The sequence below is a fragment of the Chiloscyllium punctatum genome, chromosome 33, assembly GCF_047496795.1.
Source record: "Chiloscyllium punctatum isolate Juve2018m chromosome 33, sChiPun1.3, whole genome shotgun sequence".
Lineage (NCBI taxonomy): Eukaryota > Metazoa > Chordata > Chondrichthyes > Orectolobiformes > Hemiscylliidae > Chiloscyllium > Chiloscyllium punctatum.
Window position 1 is genome coordinate 30947442 of NC_092771.1, and position 26909 is coordinate 30974350.

General features: G+C 43.7%; 1 protein-coding gene across 6 annotated transcripts in view; it reads right to left on the reverse strand.

Annotated features, from left to right (window-relative positions):
- ca12 (carbonic anhydrase XII) overlaps positions 1–26909 on the reverse strand; it is a 94146-nt gene that overhangs the window by 24915 nt on the left and 42322 nt on the right. For all 6 annotated transcript variants that reach the window (XM_072553309.1, XM_072553308.1, XM_072553306.1 and 3 more), the window contains 4 exons: positions 26589–26746; positions 14148–14274; positions 5719–5751; positions 51–132 (listed from right to left, as the gene is read on the reverse strand). In XM_072553309.1, the coding sequence (XP_072409410.1) occupies positions 51–132; positions 5719–5751; positions 14148–14274; positions 26589–26746 (400 nt within the window). The remainder of the gene's footprint in view (positions 1–50; positions 133–5718; positions 5752–14147; positions 14275–26588; positions 26747–26909) is intronic.

The following is a 26909-nucleotide window of genomic DNA, read 5'->3' on the forward strand; positions in this document are numbered from 1 at the left end:
CATTAACAGGTTTTATTAAGATACACAGAGCCCGAGTATTAAACTCTTACCTTTTCCGTAGGAAGAAAACGGTCAGAGCTGAAGCAACCATAACACACAGCAAACAACCCAAGGCAATGGTCAGGATTACACCTGCACAGAAAACCCACAATTAATTACAGCTAACCGTTTACAGTGAATGCTAAATCTCACTTGAAGGAGAATTTTGGTATTGGTTAATATTGAGTGATGGAATTCAGAATTTCTCAGTTAAGAGGATAAGAATACAGGCTGCAGCTCTCAGCTGATGTCTCTCTTCTCGCTGTAGGTCAGGAACTCAATAAATTTGAATAAATATTACAGCAGGAGACCATCAGACTTTGAATCCCTCCATCACCTGCTGAACTCTGCAGTAGAGATACAACTCAGCAGAAAATAAGAGCATGAGAGTTGAAGTTCCTTAATGTTAAGAATAAAAGACTATTGTTCTGCTATCATCATTTCATTACTGAAGCTGTCTATTTATTGAATCTTCTATGTCCAGACTCCCTGCCTTCAAGACAAAAGCTCTCAGTTTGAGCCCCAAACCAGGTCATGATGGCCAAGGAAGCAGAGCCAGTAACACAGCAAACAGATTGATTATCTACCAGCAAATCCTCCCAACATGCCAATGGCAGACGGTAAGATCAGGAAAGGTTCAGGGTCAACCATGTGTTGGGAACATAATCAAAGTCTCTACAATCATTACCCATACAACATGTGGAAAAACATCCATTGGCCCAGTAACTTGAAATTGGAGTGATCTGTGTTACAAAACCAGCAGAGTTACACCATCCTCTCCCCATGGACCCGCAGTTCTAGAAAGCAAAACTGGATAGGCATCATAATATTAAATGGACAGGAAGTTATGCTTAGTGCACCTGTAATTGCAGAGAAGGCCTGTGTTCCTGTCTGTGTGCAAGTCAGTGTGTGAGTGTGTGTGTGTGTGTGTGCGCGCACGCACGTGCACATGCGCGAGTTTGTGTGTGTGTGTGATTTTGTGTGCGTGAGAGTGAGAGAGAAATACATCATGGTCTCTGAACATTTCAATGTAAATACAATCTGTGGTGAACTCTAACTGTATAGATAATTCAGGGATCCTGAAATTTTTGCACAATGTCACTTCTAGAATCACCAATTATATATTGGCTCATGGCGTTTGAGCATCTCTGGCTGGGCCCACAGTCATTGCTCATCTCCAGTTGCCCTAGAGAAAGTACAGTCATTTCTGTCCATCACGTCCTTACCAACAAATACCAAACTAAACTAATCCCATTTGGTCCATAGCCACTGTGGCCTGTCATAGAGTCATAAAGTTGTACAGCATGGAAACAGACCATTCGGTACAACCAATCCATGCCAACTATAATCTCAAACTAAACTAGTTCCACCTGCCTGCACCTGTCCCATATCCCTCCAAACTTTTCCTATGAATGTACAAATGTGTGCTGAAAATGTATTGCTGGAAAAGCACAGCACGTCAGGCAGCATCCAAGGAGCAGGAGAATCAATGTTTCGGGCATCAGCCCTTCTTTTGGGCTTATGCCCGAAACGTCGATTCTCCTGCTCCTTGGATGCTGCCTGACCTGCTGCGCTTTTCCAGCAACACATTTTCAGCTCTGATCTCCAGCATCTGCAGTCCTCACTTTCTCCATGTACAAATGTGTATTAAACATTGTAACTGTGCCCACATCCTCCACTTCTTCTGGAAATTCATTCTGTACACGAATGAATTGTTTGAAAGCTTTACCCTCATGTCTTTTTAAATCTCTTTCCTCTCAAAAATGTGCCCCCGGTCTTGAAAACCCCTACCATTTACAATATCTACATGTCTCATTATTTTATACTTCTTTCAGCTCGCCTCTTACACTCCTACATTCCAGCAAAAAAAAATCCCAGCCTTTATAACTCAAACCTGGCAACATGCTGTAAATTTCTTCGGAACCCTCTCCAGCTTAATCTTGCCTCTACCACTCTGTCAGGCAGCATTCTCTGGTTTTTAAGACATGTTAGCCATGGAGAAGAGATTTTCACAATCTACTCTATCTCTGCCTTATAAATCTGTATACTTCATTCCACCTCCTCTGCTCCAGGGCAAACAGACCCAGCCAACCAGTCTGTGCTCATAACTGAAACTTAAATCCCAGACAGTATTCTGGTGAATCTCCAGTGCAATCATATCCTTCAGATTGTGTGATGACCAGAACTGCACTGTATTCCATCTGTAGTTTTACCAATGTGTTATAAAATTGTAACAAAGATTTCCTTGCTCCCATATTCTACATCCTGGCAATGAACGTGTAGTGATTGTGAGGAGGTATGCCGGGTGGATGTCATGGGCTGTTAACCTGGTCCAATCAGAGAGCCCTGGCTGATATTAACAGGAGTGTCAGGAACTCTGCTCATTCTGAGGGCTGGCTCTGAGGCAGTTGAAGCAGTGTCAAGGACTCTCCATGTATATATACAGAGTGACTTGGTGATAAGTTATTTCAGAAGGCAAGCATCCCTTATGCCTTCTTCACCATCCTGTTTATCTGTGCTGGCATTTTCAGGGATCTATGGACTCTGGAAGTTCACCAAGGACCCTTTTGTCCCTCAGTACTCCCAAGGGACCTACCATTCATTGTGCATAGCATTCCCTTATTAGACCCCCTAAAATGCATCACCTCACACTTATCTGGATTCCACCTGCCATTGCTTTGCTGAGTTTATCAGCTGATCAATATTAGTGTCTACACTAAGACTGCCCTCCTCATACCAACAACACAGCAATTTTAATGTCATCTGCAAACTTGCTGATTATACCTTCTACATTCACATCCAAATCATTAATATACATAACAAACAGCAAGTGTACCAGCACCAATCGCTGTGGTACACTGCTGATTACATGCTTCCAATTACAAAAACAACTCTCTTTGCCTCATATTTGGAAGCCAATTTTGGATCTAGTTTGCCAGCTTGCCTTGGATCCCATGGGCTCTTACCTTTTGGACCAGCCTTCCATGGGGGACCTTATTAAAGTCCTCCTAAACCACGTCAACTGCACTTCCCGCAAGAATATATTTAGTCACCTTTCAAAACTCAAATAAATTAGTCAGACAAGATCTTCGTTTAACAAATCATTCCTGACTATTCCTCATCAATTCCTGGCTTTCAAAGCATTGATTAATCGCGCCCTTCAATTTTCTTCCAATAATTTCCCTAACACTGACTGGTCTGTAATAGCCTGGCCTAATTCTGTGTTGCCTTTCTTGAATAAAGGAACTACGTTAGCGATCCTCCAGTAATCTGGCACTTCACCAGTGACTGATGAAATATTAAATATTCAAGGGCAGTAGTTCTTGAACTACTATGGTTCACCTGGCAAAAGTATCCCCTTAGTGCTATGGTAGGATTTTGATCTAGTGGTAGTGAAGGAATGGCGATATGTTTCAAGTTGGAAATGGTATGTGAAGATCCAATAAAGCTCCCATTACCTCATGCTCCCGCTCTCATGGCTTTGGAAGGTTCTGATCAAGTGAGTTTGGTGAGCCACTGCACTGCATCCTGTGGATGGTGCACACTGCAACACTGATCGAGATGATGGCAAATGACTCACGCCACAGGCAGAAATCAAAATGGGCAATTATGCACTTTGGTGAGTTGAGTGCCCAACTCCTGCAGAAACTCTTCCCAGATTTTCAGTTTCCAGAATTTAAAAAAAAACTGGAGTTTGCACTGACTGCAGCAGCTGCTCGGTCCATCACTATTGAGGGTACCTACTGAGGGTAGAGTCCATCACTGCAAGGACTATACCCTCAATAGTCAAGAGGTACATCGGAGTAACACCTGCCAGCAACAGCTGTAGCACTGGTAGTGACAGGCTACGTACCGGCAACAAAAAGTGCTGGAGATCACAGTATCCAATAGCAAGCTGATGTTTTGAGTCTCGCTGACTCTATGTGCTGGCAGGACCTGCAGAGGGCAGTATGAGACAAACCAGTGGATCATCTCATATCACACATTAAGGAGCAAGAAAACTCACAGAAATTGGTACTGATCAGTTGCCCATTTTTACCAGTGCCTATTATGGGATCTCCAAATCTCCATCTGTTTGTACATAAAAGTGAGGCACATTTACCAAGCTTTTGTCTTATTTTCTCCTGGATATAAATAACACTAGTCAAGAGCGTGGTGCTGGAATAGTACAGCAGGTCTGGCAGCATCTGAGGAGCAGCAGGATCAATGTTTTGGGCACTGGCAAGGCCAACGTTTATTGTCCTTGCCAGTTGACTTCAAGCTGACTGGCTTGCTGCGTCATTTCAGATTCAACCACACTGCTATGGGTCTGGAGTCACATTTGGCCAGTACAGGTACAGATGGTAGATTTCCTTCCCTAAAGGACATTATTGAATTTAAATTGCACAAACTCCCCATATCCCTAACACATTAGATTGGGGCCTCTGGATTACTGGTTCCGTGACACTAGCACCAGGTTAGCATCTTCCCATGTCCATCCTTTGTCTCAGCATTAGTGTGAACATTTCTGCTTTCTTGACATTTATTTCACTTTGTAGAGAGGATGCTTTGAGTCTGCCAGATTCTATTGACTATTAATTTTGAGAATTTCCAATTTGTGCATGCTCTGCTTAATCTGCTGGAGTTGAGAAGAGTAAGAGGTGATTTGGTTGAATTCATTCCAAAGGATCATGACCAGGTGAATGCAGAGGCTGTTTCCTCTTATGGGAGAATCTAGAATCTAGTCAGTGTTCAAAACTCAGGGCTTTGCATTTAAAACACATTAGGCAAAATAATTTCGCTTGGATGGTCATGAGTCTTTGGAACATTCTCCCTGAAAAGAAGGTTGAAGCAGAGTCCTTGAATATTTTTAAGGCAAAGATAGACAGATCCTTGTTAAGCAAGGGTTGAGAGAGGGGGAGGTGAGAACGCAGATTTGAGATTACAATCAAATTAGCCATAATCTTATAAAATGGTGGAACAGGTTCAAAGTGGGGTGAATGCCCTACTCTTTATCCCAGTTCACATTTTTATTCAGAATGTAAACAATAAGCCACTGATGAGTGGAATCCATTTTGCAGTGCACAGTTCAGGATTCTGCCATGTCTGTCAGTTTACACAATAAAACATTAAGTAGGGAAGAAGAATACACGTAAAGCTTATTATTAGATCAATCCATGATAAGAAGAAGATCACGTGCACTGCAGAACCACCTGCAGGAATGAAAGCTGGGGAATATTTGTGAACAAAATCAAAGCAGGAACACAGCAAGATTGGTGGCCAGTTGCTTTGAGTTTTTGAAATGAAGCCAGTTGGAGTAGAAATACAGTTCAATGTTATTAAGGAACAAACAGGCCTTCAGACAAGAATGCTGAAATCAGCTTCAGAAGAATACTGCAAAACGGGAAGAGTCATAGTAAGCACATACAATCACAATAAGGAACTAAAGCAGGAAGCAAACTCAATATCTTCGAGGAGAAAGTGAGGACTGCAGATGCTGGAGATCAGAGCTGAAAATGTGTTGCTGGAAAAGCGCAGGAGGTCAGGCAGCATCCAAGGAATATCCTGAAGAAGGGCTGATGCCCGAAACGTCGATTCTCCTGTTCCTTGGATGCTGCCTGACCTGCTGCGCTTTTCCAGCAACACATTTTCAGCAAACTCAATATACACTGCAGGCTTACATATAGAAACAAAACTTACCGAATGCCAGCTTATGTTCAGCATTTCGAGTATCTGAAAAAATAAAAGAAAGTTATAAATATTAATACCTGTAACACCAGGCCTGCAACAATTTGTATCTGTACTATTTCATATTTGTTTACTTTACAGCACTTTATAATTTGGTCATCACATTACTGCTAGTGGAATCTTGCTGTACCCAGTTTGCTGCCATATTTCCTCACTTTCAAAACAAAGACTGCATTTCAGAGTGGCTACGAACAAAGGATCATGGTCTCAGGATTCACGGTAGGCCATTCAGGACTAAGGTCAGGAGACATTTCTGCATTCAGAGGGTGGTGAACCTTTGGAATAATCAAAAGGCAATTTAATCAAAAGGCAATATTTAAGAATATTCTAGCCATAAAGGCATCAAAAGATATGACAGATTATGGAACTACAACGTTGAGATAAAGGAGCAGTTACAATCATATTGAATGGCAGAACAGCTTAATGGGCTGAATAGCCTGCTCCTACATCTATTGTTTCTATGAGGAAAAGTACAATATAGATGAAAGTCATCTCATTCATAAAGGTCTTACTGCCTGAGATCTAAGCTCCATTTGGACAGCACTTTGAGTGAGGTATTGGAACAGAAACAAGCCACAGTGCCCTATGCTAAATGGCGCTCCATGCCATTGCAAAGTTCAGTGCACTAGCCATACACTGAGTTCCTGGATCACTGCACAGTTTATTATAATGAGCTGTCAAACACTTTGGCCAAGAACTTTCAGTTTCCAAATGGTGAGAGATTGAACCAAGGTACATTACCAGAGCCCCTGAAAGTTCCAATGCAAGGATTCTGGGAGAATTGCCCAGGAAGTCTGAACTCGCAATGGTATTATTAGATAAACTAATGGGGCTAAAGGTAGATAAGTTTCCTGGTCCTGCTGCTTTCAGGCTTTCACCTGAAGATCCTGAAAGAAATAACTACAGATACACTGGATGTATTGGCTGTAACTTTCCAAAAATCTTGTGACTCTGGGGAAGTACTGGAGGATTGGAAACCTGCCAAAGTGACGTCCCTATTTACAAAGGAAGGAGAGGCTGATTAGCTAATTAAATATTGATGGAAAAATTTCATAATCAATTATTAAGGAAGTAACAGCTACACATTTGGAAATCATAATCTAATCAAGCAGAGTCTGCTCTCGACCCTGAGCACATGTCAAGAAACTTTTAGATTAGATTCCCTACAGTATGGAAACAGGCCCTTCAGCCCAACCAGTCCACACCGACCCTCTGAAGAGTAACCCACCCAGACTCATTTCCCTCTGACTAATGCAACTAACACCATGGGCAACTTAGCATGGCCAATCCACCTGACCTGCACATCTTTGGATTGTGGGAGGAAACCGGAGCACCCGGCAGAAACCCACGCAGACACTGGGAGAATGTGCAAACTCCACACAGATGGTCGCCTGAGGCCAGAATCGAACCTGGGTCCCCTGGTGCTGTGAAGCTGCTGTGCGAACGACCATGCCGCTTAGATGGAGTCTGACAGCTTTGTATACCCAGGTTGCATAATATGACTGTGACAATATTACAATTATATACACACTAATGGGGAGACATAACACCAAACAACTGAAACCCCAAGTGATCACACTAACCCCTGACTCCCCCCACCAATCCCCTGTCCAAATCCTACCACTCAGACCCCCGTTTCCAATCTGGAAACACTAAGAGAATTTTTTGCCCAAGTTAGGTTTTGCTTTTTTTATTTGTTCATGGAATGAGGGCATAACTGACTAGGTCAGCATTTATTGCCCATCTCTAATTGCCCAGAGGGCAGTTAAGAGTCACCCACATTGCATGGGTCTGGAGTCACATCTTCAGCCAGACCAGGTAAGGATGGCAGCTTGCTTCCCTAAAGGACATTAATGAACCAGATGGGTGTTTCCAACAATCCACAGAGGATTCATGGTCATTATTAGACTCTTAATTCCAGATTTCTGTTGAATTCAAATTCCACCATGGCAGGATTCAAACCTGGGTCCCCAGAACATGGCCTGGGTCTCTGGATTAACAGTCTAACAATAATACCACTAGGCCATCGCCTATCTAGACTTACAGACTGGGCATAATGCATAAAATCACCAAGTGCTCTTTAAAGTGTTCTTTTACAGGTTCCATTGCTAACCACAGAATGGCTTTGTTACCTGGAATATTTTAGTGATCTGCTCTATTCAGTGGTAATCTGAAATTTCTGTACTACAATTCGTTTATTTGTTCCTGAGTTGTGACTAACATTGACTAATTCTCACCACAGTCTCGACAGTGGAGTAGAGCCAATGATAGCTTGGACAAGGCAACCTCTTCCTCCTGGAGGCATGAGTGAACCAGCCATGGTCCTTATGGCAACCCCATAGCTTCCATTCTCACTCTTCTACTCTATAACCCAACAATTACCACATTCACTGAATTCAATTTCATAACTGGCATTTAAATAACACTTGCATGAGCCACAACTATCCACCCCACCCTTCTACTGCTATTATCAGCCTCTCCCACAGCCAATGATGCATGCATTCATCATAGCAATGAACTCTCCTCAGCAAGACACTCTCTCTACATTTCAAATCACCTTTCTCTTAAAGGGCAATATTTTAGTTGTGAGTGTAGCCATGGCTCAATGTGAAGCACTCTCACCTCAGAGTCAGAAGGTTTTGATTCCAAGTCCAATTGCAGAGTTATGCACCCAACACACTCAGCACAGAGTGAGTGTTGCACTATGGGAGATGATGAGATGTTAAACCAAGGCCCCCTGAACCAAAGATTTCATCACTGGTTTGAAGAAAAGGATGTTCTCCTGCATGATATTTACATGCAGCAATATCACAAACTCAAGATTAGCTGCGCATTGTCAGTTTGTGGGAAAACAAAATTGGTCACTGCAGTATCATCATTTCAAACATAACCTCAACACTCAAAGAAAATAAACCTGATCTTTGGATTTCTGATTTGGAGATGCTAGTGTTGGACTGGGGTGTACAAAGTTAAAAAATCACCCAACACCAGGTTATAGTCCAACTGGTTTATTTGGAAGCACTAGCTTTCAGAACGCTGCTCCTTCATCAGGTGGTTGTATGTTAGACAGATGTTTGATTATCAGCCAAATCATGGATTATGGGAAAAGGAAGGACAATGCATTACAACGACAAACAGATCAGCCATGATCTTGTATTGAATGTTGGAACAGAATGGAGCGACTGACTGCTCCACTCCTGCTCCTATTTCTTATGAGCCTATGATCTAAAATGCATCACACTGGTGTCCTTGAATTGGATTGTAATGAGCCTGATCATTTTGCTGATCCCCCATAAATGGCCCAGAGGCAGGATGCAGCCATGGAACCAGCTCCTCCTGTTAGTTTGGGTAAATTTTGGCCTAGTCCATGCTTCTGCCTTGGGTTATTTTCATGCTTTTCATCAGGGCGTTGGACCTGTGAGCATTGACAATCTATTTTGAAAGTGAACCATTTCAGTCCTGTCTATGCATGTATGTAATTTGAATCAGTTATCAACACTGCTCCCCACACACACAATCTTCCTCTTCTTTTTAATACATGACTCACTGTCGAACTAATTTCTGTACCAACCTGTTGTGAGATGTTGTTCTCTGAGACAGATGAGACTTTGAGGCAGCTGAGACTTGAACCCAGGTCTCCTGGACCAGTGGTAGGGACACAATCAATGCATCACAAGAGGCTAACTTTACAAAGCCAATGGATAAATTATCTGATACCAGAGTAATAATCACATTGATTTGATTTAGTTAATGACATGCTGATTAATGCCTGGGAGCATCCAGCCCTAACCCTCAGCCTCACCTAACACCAATGAAGCACTGTTTTCTTGTGTAGTCACTGTTACAACATAAGAAAGATAACTCCAATTTGTACACAGCAAGCTCACAAAAATGTGATCAGAACCAGATAATATGTTTACACAGTAAATTTTTTATTATCCGGCACTTATGGGACCAGGCGTATGCCAATTAATCAAATATTCCCGATAATCAAGAGGTCCACGCAATCCATTTAAAATCCACACACCAAGTAATGGAAACAAAATTTAAAGGACATATGCAACACTGTTATACTTTATTCATGACATAAATCATTTAAATAATAATGCAACTTTGCCTGAAATAAAACTTACTGGCAGAGAGCCTTCTCACTCACACCCTCAACTGACTACTCAGACATCACGGATATTGCCATATTTGAGGAGAAATTAACTCAAAATTAAACCAACTGTTGATATTTTGTGTGGCTATTCAATTAAAAAAGTATATCTATGTTGAGGTAAATAAATTTTAAAAATCTATAATAATTGGACAGAATTATACGATAAACTTCACAATATTATAATTTTTGGAAGTTTATCAAGAGCACTGGTCAAAACAAAGCTTGCTGTAATGACTTTGGGCATCTAGGAATGAAAGTTGCCCAGATTATTGAGAGAATCCTCTCTAAATTGCGCTGGGACATTTTCCTGCACAGTCAGGTTTAACATCTTTTCTGAAAGACAATATCTTCGATAGTCTGGCACACTCTCAGTGCAGGACTACAGTGTCAGCTGGCATTGTGTTCTCAGGTCCCTACAGTGAGATTTAAACTACAAATCTCTGACTGTGAGGTCAGACATTATCTCTCAAACCATCGGCAAAACCCAAAGCGTGAAGTGCCAAAGTCTCCTGTCAGCATTCCCCAAAAGAATGCATTTCACAACTGCACAACCACAATCCACTGAGAATTCTTAATGCCTCCTGCTGCTGCTGTGAACTGGCCAGGAATTTCCTCAGTTAGACCTGCTTCCATTCCTGTAGTGAAATGAGTCTTCAAGAACCTTAAAGATTTTCTCTCAGAAAATTTGGAATGGTGGAGGTGGAAGTTGGGGGTTGGGGGCATCACAGACATAATAAACTGGAGGCACCCATCCTCAATTCCCTCCTTTGCAATAGACATTTCAATAATTCCACCATTTTCCCTGAAGTCCCTTTTGAGAGTTGTTGATGTGGTGCGGGCAACATTGGGAGTTATTTACGTTATGCACCTCAGAGTGATAATGACCAGGGGAAAGATATGATACAGTTCAGATTACATTACTGTACAAAGTCAAACTAAGCCTGAGTTACTTGCCCTTTAATCTGTATTTGTTTGTATCTGTGACTTCAGCTTTCACTATTTAATTGGTGGTAATTTTTCAGAGTGATATCACCAATTAATCATCATACAGCACACAAACAGACCTTTTGGTCCAACAAGCCCATACCGACCATAATCCCAAACAAAACTAGTTCCACCTGCATGTGCTTGGCCCATATCCCTTCAATCTTTCTTATTGATGCACTTATCTACCGTATATACTCCAGTAATAGTCAATCTCATGTAAAAGTTGACCCCCTATTTTTGGCCAAAAAGTCTGGAATTTTCCATGTATCTCGTGTAAAAATTGACCCTAATTCTTCACAGAGAACATATCAACATTTGTCAAGTTATTATCCTGTACATACACATTACGATGAGGAAATTAATCTTTTTTTCGTGCTATTATGTGTTTTAATATACAATTCACACCAATTTGTCAGGGAAGTTTAAGACGCATCAGGTCAGAGTCATACGACAACCTCACTTTCTGTGCAGCTCAGCGGAGCTCTGGGCCCCTGTATAGCATTCTTGGAGCACAGTCATATACCTTGTTGAGGATTTGAAATTTCTTGTGTAAAAAACAAAACTTATATACAGCAATGTTCAAACTGAAAGTTATTGAAGTTGCAGAGGAGACAAATAACTGTGTAACAGCATGAGAATTTTGTATTTCAGAGAAACTTGTGAGAGACTGGAGAAAGATATCGAACCAACTTCAGATTATGCCAAAACAAAAGTGTGCCAACTGAGGTGAACCTAGCAAGTGGACGCAATTGGAGAAAAAAGTTGCTGAATGGATACTTGAAAGTCGTCAAAATGGAAAATGTGTTAGCTGTGAAGCTCTCCGAATCTATGCAGGAAGCGAATCAAAGAAGGATGGAATTTTGGATTGTAAAGCAAGTGTTGGATGATGCACATGGTTCATGACAAGGCATTACATCATACTTCCACAGTGATTTTGCAGGATTTTAATGAACTTTTATATTTGACATGTTATTACTGTACCCACATCCACCACTTCTTCTGGAAGAATAATGGACCCGAAACCCACAGTCTCTCTGTTCTACAACACTTCCCAAGGCCCTATTTTTAAGTTTATAAAAGTCTTGTCTTTGTTTTACCAAAATGCAACACCTCGCATTTATCCAAATTAAACTCCATTTGCCACTCTTCAGCTTATTGACCCAAATGTTCAAGATCTCTTTGTAATCTGAGATAACCTTTTGCTGTCCACTATACCTCCAATCATGGTTTCATCCACAAATTTACTAACCAGGATTCTATATTCTCATCTCATAGAGTCATAGAAATGTACAGCATGGAAACAAACCCTTTGGTGCAAATCATTCCTGCCAACCAGCATCCTAGATAAATCGAGTCCCATTTGCCAACATTTGGCCTGTAAGCCTCTAAACCTTCCTATTCATATACCTATCCAGATTACTTTTAAATGTAGTAATTGTACTAGCCTCCACCATTTCTTCTGGAAGCTTATTCCATATACGCACCACCCTCTGTGTGAGAAAGTTGCCCTTTAAATCCCTTTTCAATCTTTCACCTCTCACCCTAAAAATACAGCCTCTAGTTTTGAACTTCCCCACTCGGGGAAAAGACCTTGTCCAATTACCCTATCCTTGCCCCTCATGACTTTATAAACTTCTATAAGGTCACCCCTCCACCTCTGTCACTCCAGGGAAAACAGCCCCAGCCTATTCAGCCTCTGCCTATAGCTCAAACCCTCCAACCCTGGCAAAATCCTTGCAAATCTTTTCTGAACCCCTTCAAGTTTCATAAAATCCTTCCTATAGCAGGGAGACCAGAATTGCATACACTGCTCCAAAAGTGGCCTAACCAATATCCTGTACAGCCATAACATGACCTTCCAAGTCCTTTACTCAATGCCCTGACCAATAGGTTTATAAGATATAGAAGAAGAATTAGGCCATTTGGCCCATCAAGTCTGCTCCACCACTCGATCATGGCTCATATACCCCTCACCCCTATTTCCCTGCCTTCTCCCCACAACCCTTCAACCCATTACCAATTAAACATCTGTCTAACTCCTCTTTAAACTTACTCAATGTCCCAGCATCTACTGCACTTTGGTGAATTCCACAGGTTCACAATCCTTTTGGAGAAGTAGTTTCTCCTCCTGTCTGTTTAAATTTGCTTCCCCTTATTGTAAGACTGTGACTTCTCATCCTAGTATGCCCCACAAGTGGAAGCATCTGTCTATGTTATCCACATATTTTATCGCCTTGAATACCTCAATTTGATCTCCCCTCATTATTTTAAATTCCAGACAGTATAGGCCTAAACTGTTTAATTTCTCTTCATATGACAAACCCCTCATCTCTGGGATCAATCTAGTGAATCTCCTCTGAACTGTGTCCAAATCCACAACATCTTTCTTCAAATAAGGGAACCAAAACTGTTCACAATACTCCAGGTGTGGTCTCACCAATACCTTGTATACCAAACACCTTCTTGCTAATCCTATCCACCTGCAACTCCACTTTCAAGGAACGATGAACCTGCACTCCAAGGTCTCTTTGTTTAAGCAAACTCCCTAGAACCTTACGATTAAGTGTATTAGTCCTACCCTGATTTGTCTTTCCAAAAGGCAGCACCTCACATTTATCTAAATTAATTTCATCTGCCACTCTTCAGCCCACTGGCCCATCTGATCAAGGTCCTCTGAGGTAACCTCCTTCGCTGTCCATTACACTTCCAATTTTGGCATCATCTGCAAACTTACCAACGATACCTCCTATGTTCACATCCAAATCATTTATATAAATGAAGAAAAGTAGTGGACTCAGCACTAATCCTTGTGCCACACTAGTCACAGGCCTCCAGTCTGAAAAACAACCCTCCTCCACTACCATCCTCTGTCTTCTACCTTTGAGCCTGTTCAATATCCAACTGACTAGTTGTCCCTGTATTCCATGAGATCTAACCTTGCTAACCAGTCTCCCATGGGGAACCTTGTCGAACACCTTACTGAAGTCCATATGGATCACGTCCACTGCTCTGCCCTTAATATACTTCATTACTTCTTCAAAAAACTCAATCAACCTAGTGAGACATGATTTTCCACACACACAGCTATGTTGACTATTCCTAAGCAGTCTTTGCTTTTCCAAATTTAAATCATTTATATCAATGCCAAACAAACAGAACCACCAAACAATCCCATCAGGCTCTAGGTGGCTCAAGCCAGGTGCAGAGTCTGATCCTGGAGTACAGCACTCACCTTCATGGAATGAGATGAACACTTCCCTCTCCCAAAGCTTCTGAACATGTCTGTAATTGTTCACCATTTCTGTTTGATTGGTTTCATCCATTCGTGAGAAGTATAAGTCTTTTTGTAACTCTGACAGCTGGTAACAGATTAAAACAATTCCTGTTACTGAAGCACTGAACCAAAAAGAATCCTTTTGGCACATTTCTATCAATGTAAATACTCCTGAGATGAAAAGAACTAAGGGTGATGTCCATTTTTTGGGCCTGAGATCCTATCTCAATCTCTGCCAATGTGCATGATTCCTAAGTCAAATAACACTTGAATTCATTCCCCAACAGCTTGGTTCATTTTCCTGGGACTCTGCTACTGAATGAGGGTGGAAGGTAATGGACAGGGAAAGATCTAGAGTCCAACAGAGTGATACTGCTGGTGACTTCCTTACTACTCCATGCAGTAATCTGAAAATTCAGGATCTAAAGGAACCAGATGCCAAGCACAGTGGTGAATAGTAACCTGACATCACTGGTTGAGAAAATACTAGAACCTAATCTGAAAAACATGATGGCTGGATATATAGAATATAATTTTCTGACCAGATAGTCATCATGGATTTATAAAAGGAAAAATCATGTTTCACAAATCTGATCAGAGCTTTTTTTGAGGATGTTACTAGCAAAATTAATAATGGATTTCCAATGGATATTGTGCATGTAGATTTTCAGAAGACTTCTGATAAAGTTCCGTACATGATGCGAGTTAGCAAAACTAAAGTGGAATTGTGGCTAATATACTAGCATACAATGAGGGTTAGTTAACAGGCAGAAAGCAGAGAGTTGAAATAAACAGGCTATTCAAAGGTTGTCAGGTTGTGATCAATGGGGTGTCAGAAAGATCACAGTTAGGTCCAGTTGTTTACAATGTATATAATTGATTTAGTTATGGGAGAGAAGTACATTTTTCTAAGTTTGGAAATGAGAGTTGGTGAAGAAGATGCAAAGAGGTTTCAAAGGGATTTAGACAGACTAAGTGAGTGCATATGAGCATGCAGAGGGAATATAAATCACCAGATTGAGTCCTGGAATGGTGGGACAATCTTTTGAGGAGACAGTAAGGAAACCAGGCTGTATTTGAATTGGCCAATCTTGGGAAAACCCATCTGAGACCCTGCGAGACCAAAACGTTCCATTTTCAAACCAAGAATTGGGTTTCAAGATGAGATTCTCATTGGTGAGTGGCAAAAGGCCTATCATCATGGATTCTCATTCATTGTCATCGTCATCATTAGTCAAAAGCATTATTCTGGAAAAGCACATCAGGGCAGGCAGCACCTGAGGAGCAGGAGAGTCGATGTTTCGGGCATAAGCTTTTCATCAGGAATCCTGACATTTAAGTCAGAATGGTTACTTGGTGATTCCAGCTGACCACATGCTCCTCTGGACCTCCATCTTTGACACCCAGAATTTGGAATCTCAGACACACCTCAGGGCACCAGGTACATGGACAGTACAGCCACAGACATTGACTTCGAAAACAGCAGTTGTCAATTAAGGAGGTTGAACATGTTGCTGTATATGACATTAATCTCACCGCTGCACTGTGTGCCAGCACCCAAAGACACTGCATGTGCTTCAAATAAATGGCCATGGCTCAATGTCTAAAGTCACAAAGGCTTCAGTTAAGTGCAGGGAGATGCAGCACAGTAAGTTAAAGGTAGCATCTGAAATCAGTGCAAGGACTTTGGGCAGTTGGTCACTCAGGGTTATCAAGGTCCCTTTACAGACTGGAAAGGGATCCAGATTAGTCCTGTGTACCCTGCAAAACCAATCTGAGGAGTTGCAGCAACAGTGAGAGAGTTTGTACACTCATCAGTTTGAGGTCTGGTCACTCAACATGCCAGGGATTCCAGCAGTGGCCAGTACTTCCACCAACAGTGAGTGAGAGAATCAGGGTGCTTTCACAGCAGAATGTGACAGGGCCTTGGGACCCAATTAATGAGACAAGTTCGGAACAATCAGATGAGAAAACTTAGCCAGTCTCACAGAGAAAAACCTTCCATGAAACTCGATAAAAATGAGAGTTAGCTGATTTCTGATTAGATTCAGCCTGTGCTCAAGTTTCCTCAATTCATGCTCTCCTACTAACCAAAGATTACATTTCAACTGGTTATAAAAAATCAGTAAATATTGTGACAGAACGGTGATGTGCAAAGATGTACATAAGATTCACTCTATTAGAATTTTTACAGAAATGCTATTAGGAAATGATAACACATCAATTTAAAAATTGCTTTTGGAGCCAGCTATCTGAGAAAATAATGGAAAATCCTTATTCAAGATCCTTCTGCAGAGATGAATGGGGCCAGGGGTGAATGGGACCAGGGGTGAATGGGACCAGGAATGAATGGGACCAGGGGTGAATGGGACCAGGAATGAATGGGACCAGGGGTGAATGGGACCGGGAGTGAATGGGACCGGGAGTGAATGGAACCAGGGATGAATGCGACCGGGAGTGAATGGGACCGGGAGTGAATGGGACCGGGAGTGAATGGAACCAGGGGTGAATGGGACCGGGAATGAATGGGACCAGGAGTGAATGGGACCGGGAGTGAATGGGACCAGGAGTCAATGGGACCGGGAATGAATGGAACCGGATGTGAATGGGGCTGGGAGTGAATGGGACCGGGAGTGAATGGAACCAGGGGTGAATGGGACAGGGAGTGAATGGGACCAGGGGTGAATGGGACCGGGAGTGAATGGGACCAGGGGTGAATGGGACCGGGAGTGAAAGGGACTGGGAGTGAATGAGACCGGGAGTGAATGGGACCGGGAGTGAATGGGACCAGGGGTGAATGGGACCGGGAGTGAATGGGACCGGGAGTGAATGGGACCAGGGGTGAATGGGACCGGGAGTGAATGGGACCAGGGGTGAATGGGACCGGGAGTGAATGGGACCGGGAGTGAATGGGACAGGGAGTGAATGGGACCAGGGGTGAATGGGACCAGGAATGAATGGGACCAGGGGTGAATGGGACCGGGAGTGAATGGGGCCAGGGGTGAATGGGACCGGGAGTGAATGGGACCAGGGGTGAATGGGACCGGGAGTGAATGGGACCGGGAGTGAAAGGGACTGGGAGTGAATGAGACCGGGAGTGAATGGGACCAGGGGTGAATGGGACCGGGAGTGAATGGGACCAGGGGTGAATGGGACCGGGAGTGAATGGGACCGGGAGTGAATGGGACCAGGGGTGAATGGGACCGGGAGTGAATGGGACCAGGGGTGAATGGGACCGGGAGTGAATGGGACCGGGAGTGAATGGGACAGGGAGTGAATGGGACCAGGGGTGAATGGGACCAGGAATGAATGGGACCAGGGGTGAATGGGACCGGGAGTGAATGGGGCCAGGGGTGAATGGGACCGGGAGTGAATGGGACCAGGGGTGAATGGGACCGGGAGTGAATGGGACCGGGAGTGAAAGGGACTGGGAGTGAATGAGACCGGGAGTGAATGGGACCGGGAGTGAATGGGACCAGGGGTGAATGGGACCGGGAGTGAATGGGACCGGGAGTGAATGGGACCAGGGGTGAATGGGACCAGGGGTGAATGGGACCGGGAGTGAATGGGACAGGGAGTGAATGGGACCAGGGGTGAATGGGACCAGGGGTGAATGGGACCAGGAATGAATGGGACCAGGGGTGAATGGGACCGGGAGTGAATGGGGCCAGGGGTGAATGGGACCGCGGTGAATGGGACCGGGAGTGAATGGGACCGGGAGTGAATGGGACAGGGAGTGAATGGGACCAGGGGTGAATGGGACCAGGGGTGAATGGGACCAGGGGTGAATGGGACCAGGAATGAATGGGACCAGGGGTGAATGGGACCGGGAGTGAATGGGGCCAGGGGTGAATGGGGCCAGTCTTTGCTCACACATTGAGCTGTAAACAATCACTGACTGCTGAGACTGAGATGGAGAGGCTTTAAACTATCTTAGTACAGTGTTGTCATGATGCGAAATAATAACATTGTCACTCCCATACATGAAAACTACATTTTAAAACTCAAAAATTCTTCGAAGAATTTTGGTCAAAACACTCCAATTACCTATCAACAATGTTAGTGCAGACGTTTCACAGGTTTGTGGAAATTGACAACCGTCAACGTGCGAGGAAATTATTAGATGGTTAATATTCGTGATTAATGTACCAATTAAAGAAAGAAACTTACATGTGAAGGTCAAGCCCAGGAGGTCAGATAGACGTCATCAGAGTTTTTTGCAATAAAGTGATGGATTAGTCACACAAATAAAAATGAACTGAATATAATATAGTCAAGATTACAGAGACATGGCTTCAGAGTGACCAAGGGATGGAGACAGAATATCCAGGGGCATTCACTTTTAAGGAAGGACAGACAAAGGAGAAGGAGGTGGGGCAACATTGCTGGTTAAAGAAGACAATAATGTTTTCAGGAGGAAGGATATTAGCTTTGGTGAAGTGGAATCTGTATGGGTAGAACTCAAAAATAACAATGAGCAGAAAAAATAATGGGAGTTTTATATCGACTCAAAACTCTAATTGTAATGTTGGGGAAGGCATTAAACCAAGTAAATTAGAGACATATGCAACAAAGCTGTCATTATGGGTGACTTTAATTTGTATATAGATTGGGCAACTCAAATCAGTAGCAATACAGGAGAGGAGGAGTTTGAGGTATGTGCACATGGTGGTTGTCTGGATTAATATGTTGACGAACTATTAGAGAACAACCATCACAGACTGGTTAATTGCACAATGAGGAATAGTAAGCTAGCAATGTGAGGCCTCATGGGGAAGTGTGACCATAGTTCAATAGAATTCTTCATTAAAAAGGAATATGACATAATTGGCTCTGAGACAGGGTGTTGAATCGAATTAAAGGAAACTACGATAGCATGAGATGAGAACTGGCAATGATAAATTGGATAATACTTCTTAATGCAATGACAGTGATTTAAAGAGGGTGTGGATGAACTGCAACATTTGTTCATTCCTGTCTGGCACAAAAACAAAACAGGAAAGATGGCACAGCCATGGCTAACAAGGAAAGTTAGGAAGAGTAAGGAAGGACATACGAATTGGCCAAGAAAAAAAAAGCAGTAGCCCTGAGGATTGGCAGCAGTTTAGATTTCAGCAAAGGAGAACCAAGGGATTGATTAAGAGGGCTAAAAGTGAGTATGGGAGTAAGCTTCCAGGGAACATACAAACAAACTGTAAAAGCTTCTACAGCAATGTGAAGAGAAAAAGATTTGTGAAGATAAATATAGGTCACTTCGTCAGAAACAGGGGAATTTATAATGGAGAGAAAACAGTTGGCAGACCAATAAAGTATATATTTTGGTTCTGTTTTCTTACAGAAAGATACAAATAACATCTAAAAGATATTGGGAACACACGATCTAGAAAGAGGCAGAAACTAAAGGAATTCAGTATTAGTAGGGAAGTGATGTGAGGGAAATTGATAGGTTTGAAGGCAGATAAATTCCAGGACACAGTAATCTACATCCCAAAGTGCTTAAGGAAATGCCCCTAGAAACAGTGGATGCATTGCTGGTCATTTTTCATACAGCCATGCAGCGTAGAAACAGATCCTTCAGCTCACCATGGCTATGACGACTAACAAATACCAAATTACACCAATCCCATTTGTCTGAATTTGGTCCATAGCCTACTGTGATCTGGCATTTCAAGTGCTCATGTAAATGCTTCTTTAACGTTGTGAGATTACCTGCCTCCACCACCATCTCAGGCAATACAATTCCATATTTCCACCACACTCTGGATGAAAAACATTTTGCTCAGATCTTCCCCAAACCACTTACTCCTCATTTTGAACTTAAGCCCTCTGGTCTTAGACATGTCTGCTATGGATAAAAGATTCTCACAATCTACCCACTCGGTACCTCTCAATCAGATCCCTCCCCCCTCAGCCTCCTCTGCTCCAGGGAAAACAAGCCCAGCCTAGCCAATCTCTCCTCAAAACTGAGACTTTCCATCCCAGGCAACATTCTGGTGAATATCCTCTGCACCCTCTCCAGCAGAATCATGTCATTCTGATAATGTAACAATTAGAATTGCGCACAGTATTTCATCTGTGGCCTAACCAATGTTTTATAAAGTTGGGACAGGACTTCCTTCCTCCTCTATTCCACATCCTAGCTAATGAAAGCAAGCATGTTAAAAGCTTTCTTCACAGCATCTCTCCCTGTGCTGACACCTTCAGGGAGCTATGGACTTGTACACCAAGGTCCCTTTGTTCCTTAGTTCTCCCTAGGCACCTACCATTAATTGTGTGTATCTTTTTAGGGCGGCACGGTGGCACAGTGGTTAGCACTGCTGCCTCACAGCGCCAGAGACCCGGGTTCATTTCCTGCCTCAGGCGACTGTGTGGAGTTTGCACATTCTCCCCGTGTCGGCGTGGGTTTCCTCCGGGTACTCCGGTTTCCTCCCACAGTCCAAAAATGTGCAGGTCAGGTGAATTGGCCTTGCTAAAGTGCCCGTAGTGTTAGGTAAGGGGTAGATGTAGGGTTCGGCGGGGCGGTGTGGACTTGTTGGGCTGAAAGGCCTGTTTCCACACTGTAAGTAATCTAATCTATAGTACTTTCTATTTTTAGACCTGCTAAAATGCATCAACTTGCACTTATCAAGATTGAATTCCACCTGCCCTTGCTCTGCCCAATTTACCAGCTGATCAATATCAGACTGTAGCCTGCATTTTATACACTCTGGAACAGTTCTTACAGATTGGAGGGTAACTAATGTAATCCACTATTTAAAAAAGGAGATAGAGAGAAAACAGGATATTTAGAACAGTTAGCCTGACAGCGACCCTGGGAAAATGCTAGTGTCTATTGTAAAATGGTTAGCATTGATGCTTCACAGCGTCAGGGACCATCAGGGACCCAGCTTCGATTGCATCTTGGGTGGCTGTGTGGAGTTTGCACATTTTCCCCGTGTCTGCAAGGGTTTCCACCAGGTGCTCCTGTTTCCTTCTACAGTCCAAAGATGTGGATTGACCATCTAAATTTGGACAAGTTGAGTGAGTGGACAAACATGTGAATTACAATGTGGATAAGCGTGAGATTATCCACTTTGGTAACCAAAGCAGGAAGGCAGATTATCTGAATGGCTGAGCATCTCCGGGACTGCTTGGAATTGGTGTCGTGGACTGTATTCAAATGCTCAGCGGAAAACCTAGACACGAATGTCACCACCATCACAATTTAATTAGCAAATGCATTGAGGACTGCATACCAAAGAAGTCAATATGAGTTTCCCCAACTGGAAACCTTAGATGACCCAGGAAATCCACTCCCTGAAGACCGGGTGTGCAGCATTCATGTCGGACAACCCAGGCACTTACAGAAAATCCAGCTACAACTGCCACAAAGCTATCAGAGATGCCAAGAGGCAGTACCGGACCAGGTTAGATTTTACTGCTCCTCGGATGCTGCCTGAACTGCTGAGCTCTTCCAGCACCACTAATCCAGAATCTGGTTTCCAGCATCTGCAGTAATTGTTTTTACCAGGTTAGAGTACCAGACCAACCAAACAGACTCCCACCACCTGTAACAATGTCTAAACAACATAACAAGATACAGAATGAAGCAGATCATGATAGAGGACAGTGTCACACCCCATTCCTGATGAGCTCAATACTCTCTGTCCTCGGTTCGAGCAGAATGCCAGCGGCGCAGTGTCACCTGCCCCGACAGCCCTGGACACACCTGTTCCCTCCGTCACTGCTGCTGAATTCGGATTGGGCTTCCTGGGAGTCAACCCAAGGAAAGCAATGGGCCCAGATGGAGACCCCAGCCGTGCGCTTAGATCCTGTGCAGACCAGCTGGTTCAAGTATTCAGCTGGGCTGGGGTCTCCGTCTGGGCCCGTTGCTTTCCTTGGGTTGACTCCCAGGAAGACCGATCCGAATTCAGCAGCGGTGACGGAGGGAACAGGTGTGTCCAGGGCTGTCGGGGCAGGTGACACTGCACCGCTGGCATTCTGCTCAAACCCAGAACAGCGTATTGAGCTCATCAGGAATGGGGTATGACACTGTCCTCTATCTTTGACAAAGGGTCAGTTAGACTCGAAACATCAGCTCTTTTCTCTCCTTACAGATGCTGCCAGACCTGCTGAGATTTTCCAGCATTTTCTCTTTTGATTTCAGATATTCACTCACATCTTCAAACTATCCCTTCCAAAGGCCACAGTCTCCACTTGCTTCAAGAAGATCACCATCATTCCAGTATCTCTGAAAGCACATGCAACATGCCTTAATGACTACTGCCCAGTCGCTCTCACCTTCATAATCATGAAGTACTTTCAGAGGCTGGTCATGTCCCACATCAATTCTAGCCTCCCAGCCTGCCTCAGTCCAGCAGGCAGTGAAGAAAGCATACTGGCCTTCATAACAAGAGGAATTGAGTATAGAAGCAAAGAGGTCCTTCTGCAGCTGTACAGGGCCCTGGTGAGACCGTACCTAGAGTACTGAGCGCAGTTTTGGTCTCCAAATTTGAGGAAAGACATTCTGGCTATTGTGGGAGTGCAGCGTAGGTTCACAAGGTCAATTCCTGGAATGGCGGGACTACCTTACACTGAAAGATTGGAGCGACTGGGTTTGTATACCTTGAGTTTAGAAGGCTGAGAGGGGATCTGATTGAGATGTATAAGATTATTAAAGGATTGGACACTCTGGAGGCAGGAAACATGCTTCCACTGATGGGTGAGTCCCGAACCAGAGAACACAGTTTAAAAATAAGGGGTAGGCCACTTAGAACAGAGTTGAGGAGAAACTTCTTCACCCAGAGAGGGATAGATGTGAGGAATGCTCTGCCCCAGGAGGCTGTGGAGGCCAAGCCTCTGGATACTTTCAAGAAAGATTTGGATAGAGCTTTTAAGGATAGTGGAATTAAGGGTTATGGGGATTAGGCAGAAACAGGATACAGATTGAGGATGATCAGCCATGACTTAGATGAGGGAGTCATTTATTAATGACTTAGATGAGGGAGTCGAAGGGTGGGTCAGTAAATTTGCAGATGATACGAAGATAGGTGGAGTTGTGGACAGTGAGGAGGGCTGTTGTCGGCTGCAGAGGGACTTAGATATGATGCAGAGCTGGGCTGAGGAGTGGCAGATGGAGTTCAACCCTGCCAAGTGTGAGGTTGTCCATTTTGGAAGAACAAATAAGAATGCGGAATACAGGGTTAATGGTAGGGTTCTTAGTCAGGTGGAGGAACAGAGGGATCTTGGGGTCTATGTACATAGATCTTTGAAGGTTGCCACTCAGGTGGATAGAGTTTGTAAGAAGGCCTATGGAGTATTATCGTTCATTAGCAGAGGGATTCAATTCAAGAGTCGTGAAGTGATGTTGCAGCTGTACAGGACTTTGGTTCGGCCACAGTTGGAGTACTGTGTGCAGTTCTGGTCACCTCACTTTAGGAAAGATGTGGAAGCTTTGGAGAGGGTGCAGAGAAGATTTACCAGGATGTTGCCTGGAATGGAGAGTAGGTCGTACAAGGATAGGTTGAGAGTTCTCGGCCTTTTCTCGTTGGAACGGCGAAGGATAAGGGGTGACTTGATAGAGGTTTATAAGATGATCAGAGGAATAGATAGAGTAGACAGTCAGAAACTTTTTCCCCGGGTACAACAGAGTGTTACAAGGGGACATAAATTTAAGGTGAAGGGTGGAAGGTATAGGGGGGATGTCAGGGGTGGGTTCTTTACCCAGAGGGTGGTGGGGGCATGGAATGCGCTGCCCGTGGGAGTGGTAGAGTCAGAATCATTGGCGACCTTTAAGCGGCATTTGGATAGGTACATGGATGGGTGCTTAATCTAGGATAGAAGTTCGGCACAACATCGTGGGCCGAAGGGCCTGTTCTGTGCTGTTTTGTTCTATGTTCTATGTTCTATGTTCTATGATCATAATGAATGGTGGTGCTGGCTCGAAGGGCAGAATGGCCTACTCCTGCATCTCTTGTCTATTATCTATTGTCTATTGTCAATCCCCTGCAATTTGACTACTGATGTAACAGGTCCACAGCAGACACCATTTCCCTAGCACTGCCCTCTGCAACTGGATCCCCAGCCTCCTGACCCACAGACCACAATCAGTGAGGATAGACAACTGCACCTCCTTCACAATAACACTCAACAGTGTAACCCCCAAGGATGTGTTCTCAGCCCCTACTGTACTCCTTCTTCATCTCCGACAGGGTCACCAAGTTCTGAATGAATGCCATCGACATGTTTGCTGATGACACTATCGTCGTAGGAGGGATATCAGACAATGATGAGTCAGAATACAGAAAGGAGATAGAGGGCTTGATGTCGTGGTGCAACAATAACAATCTCTCTCTCAATGTTGGCAAAACAAAAGACTTCAGAAAACAAGGAGGAGAACCCAACCCCATCTTTATCAACAGAGCTGAGGTTGAGAGGATGGAGTTTATCAAGTTCCTAGCAGTGACAATAATGTGACTGGCCTGTACTGGCCTTCCCCTGTAGATGCAACAGCAAAGAAGGCCCAACAATGCCTCTTCTTCCTCGGGCAGCTGAGGAAATGCAGAATATCCAAAAGGACCCCCACCAACCTTTACAGATACACCACAGAAAGCATACTGGCCAGATGCATTACAGCCTGATAATGGCAACTACCCTGCCCAGGACCATAAGAAACTACAAACGTTTGTTTGCACAGTCCAGGCCACCACGGAAGCCAACCTTCCATCCAATGACTCCATTTACTCTTCCCATTACTGTGGAAAAGTTGCCAACATCATCAAAGACCCCTCTCACCCCAGTAATGCTCTCCTACAACCTTTTCCATCAGGCAGAAGATACAAAAGCTTGAACACATGCGTCAACAGGTTGAAGAACAACTTCTTCCCTGCCGTTATTAGACTGATGAATAGACCCTCTAACTGCTTGAATGGTCTTGATTCGTCCACCTCCTGTGCACTGTAACCTGTATGTCTCACTCTGTCCAAATACCCTAGGATTTGTATGTCCTTGCTTACTGTGATCTACCTGTACTACTCACAAACAAAGCTTTTCACTGTACTTAGGTACACATGACAATAAATCAAATTAATCATTAAATTAATTTGCGAGGAGAGCTGGGTGTCCTTGCACAACAGTTGGTGAAAGTGAGCATGCAAGTGCAGAAGGAATCAGAAGCTATCATGGCCTTCATAGAATCCCAAGAGGAATTCTTCAAAGAGGCCATTTAGCCCATTGAGTCTCACTGACCCTCTGAAGTGTAGTCTACGCAGACCCCAATCCCAATGGACCCCACATGGGTTTTTTTATCGAGTTAATTCACCTAGACAGCATCACCTGGACACTATGGTCAGTTTAGCCTGGCCAATCCACATTACCTGCACATCTTTGGACAGTGGGAGGAAACAGGAGCACCCGGAGGAAATCCATGCAGACATGAGGAAAATGTATAAAGTCAGACGGTTGCCCAAGGTTGGAATTGAACCTGGGTTCTTGACCACTTAGCCAGCTAAGACGATTTGAGTACAAGAATAGGGATGTCCTGCTGCAATTTTACACGGGCCTTGGTGAGACCACACCAGGAATATTGTGTTTTGATCTCCTTATCTGAGGAAGGACGCTCTGGCTGTGGAAGGAGTGCAGACCGATTCCTGGGATGGTACAGCTAACAGATGGCACTATAAAGAGAGACTAGATTGGTTAGGACCATATTCAAAGGAGTTTATTGGAATGAGGGAAATCAGAGAAACCTGCAAACTTCAAACAGGAGTAGACAGGGCAACCCCAAGAACAATGTTCCCGATGCCCAGAAATCTAGAACCAGGGGTCACAGTCTAATGGTAAGGGATAAATAATTTTGGGATTGAGACAAGGAGACATGTCTTCATTCAAAGACTGGTGACTCTGCAGAATTCTCTACCAGAGAAAGCAGTTCAGGCCAAAACATTGAATGTTTTCAATAGGAGTCAAATACAGTTCTTCGGGCTAAAGGGATAAAATGGTATGGGGGAGAAAGTGGAAACAGGCACTGAGTTAGATGAACAGCCATCATATTGGATGGTGGAGCAGGTTTGAATGGCTGAATGGCCTGCTTCTGTTCCTACTTTCTATCGTAGAGTCCATCAGGAATAATCAGAAAGTTTACTCTTATGGACACAGGGATTTGGTCTGGCTCTGGGAAAGAGCATCTGATGGTGGGATGAGGGGCAAGAGCAATTGGTGTCATTGTTGTAACATTAATCTGTTGGTTACACGCTGGCCTTGATTACTTCCTGGGCAAGCTCAGGTCAAGAGGTAGAAGAACTGGCCTGCACAAATGTACTTTCACATTAGAGATGGGAGCAATAAGTGGAAGAAATACAAACCGGAACCATGACAGAAAAAAACAGATTCACTTGTTTCATGGAAGTTCTTCGCACCTACCTGCTCTCGAGAAATTTGCACAGGTTTCCTGAAAACTGTCCACAGCACACTGGGGTAACATGGAGGGGTGGTCAAGGAACCATTATAACGAAAGTATTCATCCAGCTCTCGAGGGAGAAGATCATTAATATTAAAACCAGGCATCTTGATCTCTTTACCTGTAAAAATACAGTGAAGCTCACTCATGAACTGCTGGCTAGTAAATACTACTCACAGATTATGCCTTTTTGGGAAGTGTTACAACAAACTATAAAACCAGACACTAAGAGGAACCTTGCCAGGTCCCACTCTCACAGTAAAGCATCAGAAACCCAGAGATGT